The 11467-nt window shown below is 44.3% G+C and overlaps 1 protein-coding gene across 3 annotated transcripts in view; it reads left to right on the plus strand.

The window, feature by feature from the left end:
- helz (helicase with zinc finger) overlaps nt 1-11467 on the plus strand; it is a 52180-nt gene that overhangs the window by 36276 nt on the left and 4437 nt on the right. For 2 of the 3 annotated variants that reach the window (XM_086211086.1, XM_086211085.1), the window contains exons 23-32: nt 262-490; nt 1133-1418; nt 4769-4814; nt 5599-5786; nt 5908-6112; nt 6254-6336; nt 6458-6965; nt 9352-9604; nt 9723-10428; nt 11159-11450. In XM_086211086.1, the coding sequence (XP_086067212.1) occupies nt 262-490; nt 1133-1418; nt 4769-4814; nt 5599-5786; nt 5908-6112; nt 6254-6336; nt 6458-6965; nt 9352-9604; nt 9723-10428; nt 11159-11450 (2796 nt within the window). The remainder of the gene's footprint in view (nt 1-261; nt 491-1132; nt 1419-4768; nt 4815-5598; nt 5787-5907; nt 6113-6253; nt 6337-6457; nt 6966-9351; nt 9605-9722; nt 10429-11158; nt 11451-11467) is intronic. The other variant, XM_086211087.1, reaches the window with a different exon arrangement.

The raw sequence follows: 11467 nt of genomic DNA on the forward strand, positions 1-11467 counted from the left end.
GCTTGTTTTGAAGAGATTTATGGTTCCAGTAGATCCGTGTTGTTTTCAAATGAAATAACTTATCCTTAGTAATTAGTATTTCCTTTAATCGCCGCGACATGTAAGTCCACAGAACACAATGAAGGCATTAAATGTGATTTCAGTATCTACTGATGCCAAATGTCATGATGGCCTATGGAGAAATGAAAATCATTGAAGAAGAAGAAGAAATACCAGTCTATTTGTGTTCTCAGAAGCCTCACAACGAAAACATATTTGCAGGTAAACAGTTCCGAGTGCTGTTTCTCAGCACAGTGAGGACGCGGCACACCTGCAAGCACAAGCAGACGGCCATCAAGCGCAAAGAGCAGCTCGTTGAAGACTCAACCGAGGATCTGGACTACGGATTTTTGTCCAACTACAAGCTACTCAACACGGCCATCACTAGAGCCCAGTCCCTGGTTGCGGTCGTGGGAGACCCCATTGCATTGTGCTCTGTAGGACGCTGCAGGTAAAAAAAAGGACTGTTCTCTTCAGCTCGCAAGATGGTAACTAAGTTAACTGTAAAGCCATGGTGAAGCAATATTAAAAGAGTATTTTTATGAGAGGAGCAATCTTTTAAGATACGTTTAATTAAGCAATGGCAGGAGAGAGAACAAACAAGAGAGAGGTGACATACATCAATGATCCCCTGTTGGATCTAAGATGATCAGCAGCCAGGCGCATGCTGGCCCTGGCTGGTGGCTTTTCTGGCTGATTGAGCGTGTTGAAGCTTCTGTGGAGTTCATCTGAAACATCCCTCTGATTGGATTGGATCTCTAGGATCAGCATTATATTTATTACATCTCTGCCTCATCTATTATCTGAAGGCCACTCACTTAGTGAGTCAATATCCACATTTCCATCAGCATCCATTGATATGTGTTTCGAAGTGAGAAAAGACTCCCCTAATTTTTCTTGCTTGAGGTGGTTTTTGTCTTTTTGACGAAGAGCAAATATGCAAAACGGGAGATGCAGGACCCTAATTCAGATAAGAGCTGTGATGTGTAGTACCTGTCTTGACCATCAAAGGACATATCTCCCACTCATTTGGCTTTATACACATATAAAATTATCATTCCATCTGTTCTTCCCTCTTTTTGTCCTTTACCAGGAAGTTCTGGGAGCATTTTATCTCAATCTGCCACGAAAACACAAGCCTTCATGGCATTACCTTTGAGCAGATCAAGGCTCAGCTGGAAGCCCTCGAGCTTAAGAAGACCTACGTTCTTAACCCTCTGGCCCCAGAGTTCATCCCCCGTGCCCTCAGGCCCCTGCAAGGACACCACTCCGCTTCACAGGCACTGCATCCCCACCATCATCCACATCCTCAGCACGCACAGCCTGCCTCAAACAAACAGAGTCAGCAGCAACAGCAGCAGCAGCAGTCACCTCCTAAGGTAAGGTTTAAAGTCAGTGCTGACAAACACAGATTTTCAAATAATGACAAGAAATATCGTGTACTGCTATTTTTCTATGAATATTTAAAATGGCAAAAATCTGAATTTGCACTTGCTGTGAGGAGAAGTTGGAAAAATAAGGAAGACTATGGACAGGGGATGTTGAAAAAGGCTAAATGTAGGGTTTTCTGTGTTGAGTAACTGTATTAATGGAAATGGTAAACAAATTACAAGGAATACATTGAGAGCTTCTTGTTTTCAGTGAGGGGAAAAATGATAAAAGGCTTCCACATACAGACACAAACCACAGGAAATTACTTTATGGCCGTTCATTTTAGCCTCAGAAAAACAACAGATAGGAAATTAGCTCGGCACAGGGGCGGAAGGTTGTTTTGTTTTATTGTTTAGCTCAGACTGAAATGTATTTGAATGTGGATCTGTCCTCCCTGCTTGCCCTGAGGTAAAGGTTAACAAAATCACCACAGCTGCCAACCTGCTGCCATCACCCACTGGGCTTAATGAGCCGGAGCTCTGCAGTATCAGCTGGCTTAGAGACACACACACTCTTCCTCTAAGTCTCTGTTCTCAGTCACTCTGTCTAACTTATAGCACACACGCGAGGCTGCTAGGGAGAGGTAGTAGATGTTCCTTTCTACAAATGTAGTACTGTATGTTGCTAATGTCAGTCAATTATATGCGTCTCTGTACAATGTGCATGCATGAATCCATTGGTATACATCTGAAATGTTCCCTACAAAGGTACCAATGTGTAAGACAAATGCATTTCCAAACCAGCAAAGCGTGTGATGTAACCTGTTGTGTGGAGTAGGTGGTTGTAGGCTTCACGTCTGGCAGTGTTGATCAATGGCACACTTGAACCTTATGGTTTGAAAATTATAGGAGTTTAAAAGGTAGTGGTTTAGTTCTGCAGTTCTTCGTTACGTTTCATCACACATTTATTTACTCACTGAAATGAGGTATGAAATAAAGACAAATCAAATGACATTTTAACCAGTCATCATCCTTTCTCTAATGAGTTTATGCTGCTCTTCACTCCAGAGTGCTGATTTCTATCACAGATGCCACATTGTGATCGGTGTGGTGAAATTTGCCTCGTTAAATAACTATTGTAAGATTTAGTACTAGTAAAATTCTTGTAAATACAGTCGTCGCTGAACTGTTGTCGTACCAAATACAGAAAAAAAGCCTAATTACATTTATGTACTTATACTTTTTGCAAATATCAATTTGATTTGACAGAATAGGCTTTTCTTGGTAGACTTGTTTTAACATGAAAGTCATAAGGTTTATTCAAAAGAGGAAAATGGTAGGATAAAAGTGTACTGCAAAGTGTATTTGGCAGTGGGTGCAAATAGGGTGCTTTTGTGATACATTTCTTGTCATAAATTGAGTTACTTGGTGTAGAGGAATTTTGCGTGATGAAGGAATTTGTCTGACAAAAGAAACAGGCTGGAGACTCAGAGATACTTCACACTGGACTCTTTACTGGACGTCCGTGACAGATGTACAAGGTTGGCTGTGAGATGAGGTTGAGTTCAGCTCCCCAGAACATCTGTGCCGACCCTGCAGACAGTTACACTAGTAATGTTGAACACTACCGGTAATACCGAACTAGAACATCCTGCACAGATGTGACCTTCACGTAGTCTAAACACAGCTACGCATATCGACACCGCTGGCGCCGTGATTGTCAGCTTTGCTATCAGTAAGTGCTCTGATTACAAATTTATGGTTATGAAAGAATTATGAAAGGCACCACAGGTTCACTCCCCGGCTCAGGTCAAGGCTCTGGAGTCAGACCAGCTTTTAACCTTACAGACTAACTATGACGCTGAGCTACAAAAGAGCTAAAACAGAGGATACCAGATAAAATCCTTCACTTGGTATATTGTAAAGGATAAACTCGGGCCCTGTCACACCTGCCTCCTCTGGCCTTTTGGACTGTTCATTTTGATCCGAGCCGATATTACAGGTGTGAAAACTACCCGGGACCATGGTCCTCCTGAAAGAGTCAGGACTGAGTTCACTTCCAAATGGATCAAGGGGCAGTTCATTTGAGGTTTGAAAGGAAAGAGACTAAATAATGAAGTAAACCAAAAAATAAATAGCCCCATTAATTCAGCTGGCTCACATATGCAGGTGATGACATGGTGAGAAGGGTGTCCTTTTTCTTTTTTTTCCAACTTGTGCTGTAAGCGCATAAATGAGATTGAAAAAGCAAATTATTGCTGTGTTGTAGTTGGACAGTTTTATATGACACCCAGGTCCTTTTTATGTGGACGACATTGGAAAGGAAAGGTTTTACTACAATTGCAGTGATTTGAGGAGTGAGTGTTGAGTAGTTCCGTAACTTACATAGATGTGCGGCGCTCTATATATATATATATATATATATATATATATATATATATATATATATATATATATATATATATATATATATATATATATATATATATATATATATATATATATATATATATATATATATATATATATATATATATATATATAAGACATGTTGCCACGCTATCAAAGACGTTCGTGTGGAATTTGTGCGGCTTCTCTGTTCGGACCACGTGACGTTCATTTTTTCAAATTGAATGGGGACCTTGACAAAGTTACAGTGTGAAAGCAAAGTTGACAAAATTAGATACCCAGATATATTTCAACTTCTCCTTCCACAGAACTAAAGGTGTGAGAGCATCCTCAGTGTATTGAGCAATATGACCTGGATATAAAATAAAGGGAGAAGACCTAGAACATTTCAGTTAGTTTCAACAGCAGCTGCCCTGGAGCTCTGGGAATCAACGCAGGAGTGTTGCACTGACCTCACAGCAAAACTGCTATATGCACAGGTTCTTTTTCATTTGATTTACCTGTTATTTAAAGCATAAACTGTTTCCTAAAAACTGAAGCTTGGAAATAAGACAGATGGAAAGAGATTCCCCAAAATGTGTGTTTTGATGATTTAATATTCAAACTGCATCAGATCTGTGTGGTCATGTGGCTGCTGCTGCTGCTGCATAGGAGACGTACTGTAGGTTGACTCTACAAGAGCAGAAGTTGTCTGCATCACTCAGTAACACTATGGATGCATTTCGCTTGCTCTGCTGGTAAGGTTCATTCCTGCCTCCCCCATCGCTGATGAGACGTTGCTCCTATGGCTGTTGTGACAGATGTGGGACAGTCACGACCACACTGAAGCCACTGTATCTGCAGCTCCTATATTTCCTCTCAGTTGTGACTTGAGTGAATACCCATCACCTAAATCCTACCGAGACACAAACACCCTCTTCAACACTCACGATGGGCCTTTTGTCTTGCAGGGGAAACATGCAAATCACACCGAGCACCTTCCACCTGAAGGATATGGTGAGTCTTATTCATTATCTAAAGGTGCTTTTATTCTCTCTCCTGTATTTTCTCTCCATTTGATTGTAATCAAAGGACAGATGTCAAATGTGATATTCGTTTTTTTTTTTTCTTGAGTCAATTCTTGTCCATATTTCACTTTAGTTGAGTTTATTCACAATTTACGAATCTGACAGATTTTGTCGGTTTTAAAAGGCCCTTCATCTGCCTCCGGGGAGCATAGAATAGTCTAGCTTCCCCCAAGCTGTGCAGGGAACACTTTATTTGATACAACCATAGTCTAGACTCTACCCACCAATCTCAACTTCAGCGTGACTGCTATGAGAAGATTAACACATACGGTGCAAGTATGTATTAAACATTCAGCATGCACCTTCTCGACCGTGACCGTTTTTGCAATATATTAAGGTTAAACAACAGAGCAACAGTAGAAGCCTTCCCATTGTTTCTTTTTGCTCTGTTGTTTTACTCATAAATGCACACCACGACAGCTTGATATGAGCCAGTCTAATCCAGCGGCCCAGATGGATGCATGATGGCCCGAGGCTGTTTAGGCCAGCCGAGCGGCACAGCCTTAAACAGCACAGCAAGGAGTTGTTAATGCAATGTTTACTCAAGGAAAACAGTCAGCTGATTACAACTGCAGATTGTCAGACAGCCCCAAGTGAAAAGAAATGTAATGAATGTTATTCATATCACTGCTTTCTGCCTATCAAGATGTAGTTATATGTGTTGTGGGTTTTTTTTTAAACATGTATTACCTTGCCACCTTCTCTCACTGCAGCCCAACCCAACCCAGCTGTTCTGATGGGAAACCCAATTCGGGCATTTACACCCCCCCTGGGGGGCACACCAGCCGGTATGGGCAAGTCACCCAGTCCTGTTCAGAGGATAGATCCCCATACAGGCGCCAGCATCCTCTATGTTCCAGCTGTGTATGGGGGAAACATGGTCATGTCCATGCCCTTGCCTGTGAGTTTAATGCCTCGGGTAACATCCCCTAACACTGACTCACCTGTGCTTGTATGACTTGGTGATGCAAAGATGTCACAGTAGCCAGATCAGTGATCAAATATCTTTTCGTATCTTGTAGTTGCCTTGGCCAGGTTACCAGAATCGCTTTGCGGTGGACCCTCGCATCATGAGCCACCAGGCAGCCATGGCCTACAACTTCAACCTGTTGCAGGCCCAGAATCGAGGCTCCCCCATACCTTACAGTGGCGTGGCCCACCCCTCTCCACTAGGAATGGGCCAGCCCAGTCCTGACAAGGAGCTACAGACAGACCCCATCAGAAATGGCAAGTGTTGATTGAATTTTCACATCCAGCAACCACTCACATTAACAAATGGCAGCATGTATGCCACCAGTTTGAATAAGATACAAACTAAATAGAGCAGCCAAGCATAAGACATTAAGTTTGGTCTTGACTTCTTTTTAGGTAAATTAGAAGGATGTGCAAAGTCAGAGCAGAGCCGTCTTCAGACACCAGAGAGGAAAACCACAGACATGAAGGACAAACAGGTATGTTTTATTATTACAGTGTATAATAAAGCTATTTGCATGATTGTAGTAACTTAAACACATTTGTTTGATGTGCTAAGAGCGTTCATAGTTTTGGCCTCTTGCTTATCTTTTATTCCAGGGAGATTTAGACACAGGTCAAAGCAGAAGTGTGGACTCTCAAACAGATGGGCTAGCTGGATTCCCCAATGCACTGCTCCATCGAAAAGACACTTCAGCTGCCCAAAGACCGCTCAACTACCACCTGGCGCCACCCAACCCAGCTTTCCCCCCTCATCCTGCCAGTGGAAGAGCCTTCCCCCCACAGTATCCGGTCTCCAGACTTCCTTATCGGGTCAGCCAGCCTCAGCATCCAGGAGTGGTCCAACAGAGTCAGCAGCAACAGCTCAGCCCTGCCTACACTGGTGGTGGCCACAATGCTTCCTTCTTCAGTGGCCACATTGCCCCTCATAGGGCTGTCCAGTCCCCCACTATGGATGGACCAGAGTCTGGAGGAGTAGAGGAGATGAGTAGCTCCATTAGGACTCCAATGGGCCACACCGGGGGACACCATCCAGGTCTATCACAGCACAACAGGGTCAACAGCTTTGGAGAGGATGGACAGGATGGAAGTCTGGGAGAAAGTCTTGGTGAGTGGAGCGCCATTTTTTTCTTCTTCAGTTTTTTGTTTTTCCTTCCCCTACTAAATGTACCTTTGTTGTGCATTTCCATCTGGTGAACGACTTCTGTGTTTGTTAGTGTCATCAATCCATTTAGCGTATACTCAAGTAATTTTAACATCAAATGATTTTAGAAAGGAGGCTTGTGTGAAGAGAGGGGCAAAGATGGAAGCTTTTTATAGACATGGTTTGAAAGGGATTTTCACATTTCCTCTGAGTGATATAATGAGTGAAAATGTCCCAACATTTTAATTTTCACCTACATGCCGCCTTTTAAAGTCTAAAAGTCTCCAGTAATATTTTTTTCAGATGCTTTGAGATTGGTGTTTACTTTAGAAGCAAAAGTGTAATTTAAAAAAAAAAAAAAATTAAAGGTGCCATAGAGTGGTTGAACGGGGTATTAATTCTTGTTCTGTGGTGTGATATGAAACCCCACAAAAAATGGTTGGGTCTGTAATGGCTCAGAACCTTCCTAAAAGGCTCTCTGAAACCGCTCTGTTACCATGTTGGGTTTAGAATGCGTCGTTTGTCCCTATTGGGGTCGTTTCTGACCTTATCTGGCAACCTCATTATGTATGCAAGTGCATGAGTTGACGGCGATCGGTTGCGGTTGTTTATCTGGCAACCTCATTTAACTACTACTTGGTGATTGGCTGCCCTCACTGTCACTGAAAAGAAAGTACTCCCACTTTCTCAGCTAACTGTGTGACTGCTACTGTCAATTGACAACATTCCATATCATACAGCAACATTCGTAAGATAAGATACCAAGTAGCCACGGCGCATTCGTGGATCCAGCCATATATGCAGTGGCGGGGTGGCCTTCGGGACAGCCGGGAGTTTTCCCGATGGCCTGGCCCCTTGGTAGCCTGCCTGGCTGGCGAGATTCCTTCCCCCTCAAGCCAGGCCAGGCCAGCTAGCGACAGACAGCGCAGATAAAACAAAGGTCTCAATTCTATCGAAGCCATTCATTCAATCAATCTGCTCAGTCAGTCAGTGCTGCTGCTGCTGCAGTCTCCAGTTTGTGTCGCGCTAGCGAGCGACATGAGAGAGCTGCACTCACTCGACTTGCTCGCATAATCGCCCCCCTCCTGAAATATGTCGAAGGGGTGTGTGTGAAAGGGGTGGGTTCAGAGTGTGTGAGTGGGGGGGCACTGACTGAACTGTGACGTAACACTTCAGCCAAAAACGCATTGGTCCATTTTCCCGCGGCGATTCAAAAAAGGGGAGATACTTCAAACAGAGGTTATGACACTTCGTGTGTATTCCTTACAACTGGGGGACGTTGAATAAACACCAAAAACACAAACGATGATTTTCATTCTAGGTGACCTTTAAGGGAAAAGGCTTTCTAAAATTCTGTAGTTTTGAGAGTTCATTTGCCTGAAAGGTTTGGTTTTCTTAGGCCATTCTTGCCTATCCTCACTCTTAAAGTTGGCCCACATACATTGTCACTGTCTACTGCATCCTAGTAAGATGATTTTTTTTTTTTAAGAGAAGGATAGTTGTATCGTTTACCACACTGAACAATGTTTTCTTCCCTCATGAAATCCAAGTAGAGTGAAGTGTGACATCACAACATGTTACATTCCAAGGCAAATGAGTGACAGTGGGCTAAAGATCTGCTAACACTGAGCAAGACTTATTTCATTTCATTTTTCATCGTCTTCAGTTTCACAAAATGATTTTACTCTTCATTAATTCAGGGATTGCTTTGATTACCTGTAATCCCCTTGCTTGGTACTTGGTTTGTTGTTGTTCTCTAATGAGAGAAGTCTGTTTAGCACAAGGACGCATCGGATTGCAGTGTTGCAAAGCTTCGCTGAGATCTGCTGGGTTGCAGCGTAGGATGAACTTCAGAGCCTCTGAATGTGGTGTGCAGCCACCCAGGAGTATTTTCTCTCATGCCAGATGTAGAAGTGTGATTAGCTCTGTACGATACCAGACTGCCATGATGCCATCACACACACACACACACACAGCCAGTCTCATCACTTTCCTAACCCTGTGGGATGAAGATGTATGGTCTTTTCGCATGTGGTGTTTGGTCTCTAATCCATGAGACCTCTTCAATTTTTAGAGCCTCATTAACCTCTGTGAGGTCACCAGTTGTTTTTTTTAGTGCTCCAGGCAGGAGCAATGGAAGCCAAGTGTAAAGGCCAGTTGTTGATGTCACTCTGTATTGACAGTAGTTTCCTTCACCAGCCTTTCAAACAGTCTTTCCTCCTGATCCTGAATATCTATGTTGTCATCCTTCATTGCGCAGGTGCACTGATGAGTTGAGGACTGAATGTTGCTATATCATCATGTCATGACAACAACTGCAAATGCTCTAAAATTAAAATTGCTCTTTTAGATCTCCAGGGTCCCTTGGCTCTTGAGGTACTGAACCAGCAGCAGGCAGCCAGACTGGGCCAGTGGGGAGAAGCAGCAGGCTCTTTCCTCCAGGGTAGTGTCGCCTTCCCTCTGCCCCAACAGATCGCCCACCTTGCTCAGCCAAGCATGACTCGTTTCCCCCATCAGCTGCTGCGAGCAGCTAGTTGGGGCCTTAGTGCCAATATGGAGGATGAAGCGGTTTCTTCTGCTTCTACTGGGACACCTTTCACCAGGTTAGACTTCATTGATCGGGCCGGTAGTTGGTTGTAAATGGATCGTTTTATCGTAACATGGATCAATAAAACTGCTTGAAATCTGACTGGATGTTTTCAAACTTATGTCTATCCTCAGGTACACAGGTCTCTTGAGAGAGATCCCCTTACAGGAGCAGCCTGAACCCAGGGAAGCAAATGAGATGCAACCCCCACCTCAGTCTCGTCTTCTCCAGTACCGCCAGTCCCAGCCCCGTGCCTCAGGTGATGCCTCTTCTTTAGCCGCCTCTTCAAATCATGGTGGCCCTTTTCCATCAGGCCATTACTCCCATGAAACAGGCCGCGATCTCCTTAACAACAACCTTCTCAACAACACAGCCCTGCAGCAGCAGCAGCAGCAGCAGCAGCAACAACAACAACAGCAGCAGCAGCATCACCCGGGGAACGCCCTATACAATACTGGTAACTACCCACATCAGACACCAGCCCACCCTGCCAGCCCACCTCCCTCCCAGGTCAAATACCTTCTTCAAGAGGCCCAGTGGTCCCATGGTGGAGCTGCATCAGTGAGTCCACCACAACAGAACCACCTATTAGGGAACCAGGGCCATGGCCTTCCATATGGACTGCCCATCATGACTCACCCCAGCAGGCAGGAGCAAGTCCACCTGATGCAACTACACCAGCAGCACCAGCAGCAGCAGCAGCAGCAGCAGCAGCAGCAGCAGCAACAACATCAACAACAACAACAACAACAACAACAAAGTCAAGGTCAAGAACAGGAGTCCTACCACTCCATGTCCCCGAGAACCTCCGCAGCCACAGCCCTTCACAGCGTAGACGAGGTACGCCTCTCTCATTTATACATTCATCTCAGAAATACTGGCGGTGGGTATGAAAGTCCAGGCAGATGCTGAAGAAGCACTGGACAGCTGTGTTTGTTACTACTGTAAAGACATGCCAGGCCCAGTGGGAGATGACCAGCTCTGTATTTACCATTCACTATTAATGAATATTATATTCCATATACCCCCCCCCCCCAAAACCTACACACTGGTCCTTTAAATAGTACAATGGTTTAAATTGCATTATATTTATAAGACTTTGATGAGTCTAGTGAGGCTTGCTTAGATATTCAGCAGTTAAAATCTATAGCTAAGAAGTCTGAAAAGATTGATTATAAATTATTTGATGTGCTTCCTGTATGAAATATGTGAAGGTGCAGTTGATTGATGGCTTCAGATCATTTCATTTTCTTTTCACATCAAATATGACATAAAGAAAACAGAAAAGTCCTGCATGAGAAGAGTTTGCTACACCAGTGTGAAAAAAGGAGCGTTTTATGCTTTTGTGCTAAAAGGGGTGCTTACAGGAAATTAAAGTAGGAGACGTAAAGCACACAACAGAGCCCTTTGCCCTGGATGATGCATTGACATGATGAAATACTGAATCATTGCGCCTAGCGGCACCTCAACGTACTGCTCAGGAATGCTCTTAGCACAGACATCTCTGGTACCTGGGTGCTTCTTTGTTTCCTTCATGCCTGGTCTTACATCTGCTTCCCCCCCGGTCTAGTATGAACCCAGAGGTCCAGGTCGGCCCCTCTATCAGCGCCGCATCTCGTCTACCTACCCGGATGAATCATCTCCAGCCAATACCCACAATGCCCTCCCCCAGCAGCCCCAGCCCTGTTCAGCGGACCCCCAGGAACACCCCCATCCACGCATACAGCATCATCAGCACCCACATGCAGCCTATGGTTACCCCTCACACGACCTCTGGCCCAGTAACGGTGGGGGTCCCGGTCCGTTCCAGAACATTCCGTGTAATGGAGCTGGCACACTTGTTCAGCACCGGGACCTTCTAGGTTGGTATCGTTTACTC

Source organism: Aulostomus chinensis, chromosome 8, assembly GCF_037954235.1.
Source record: "Aulostomus chinensis isolate RoL2024-O1b breed Wild chromosome 8, RoL_Achi_v1.0, whole genome shotgun sequence".
NCBI lineage: Eukaryota > Metazoa > Chordata > Actinopteri > Syngnathiformes > Aulostomidae > Aulostomus > Aulostomus chinensis.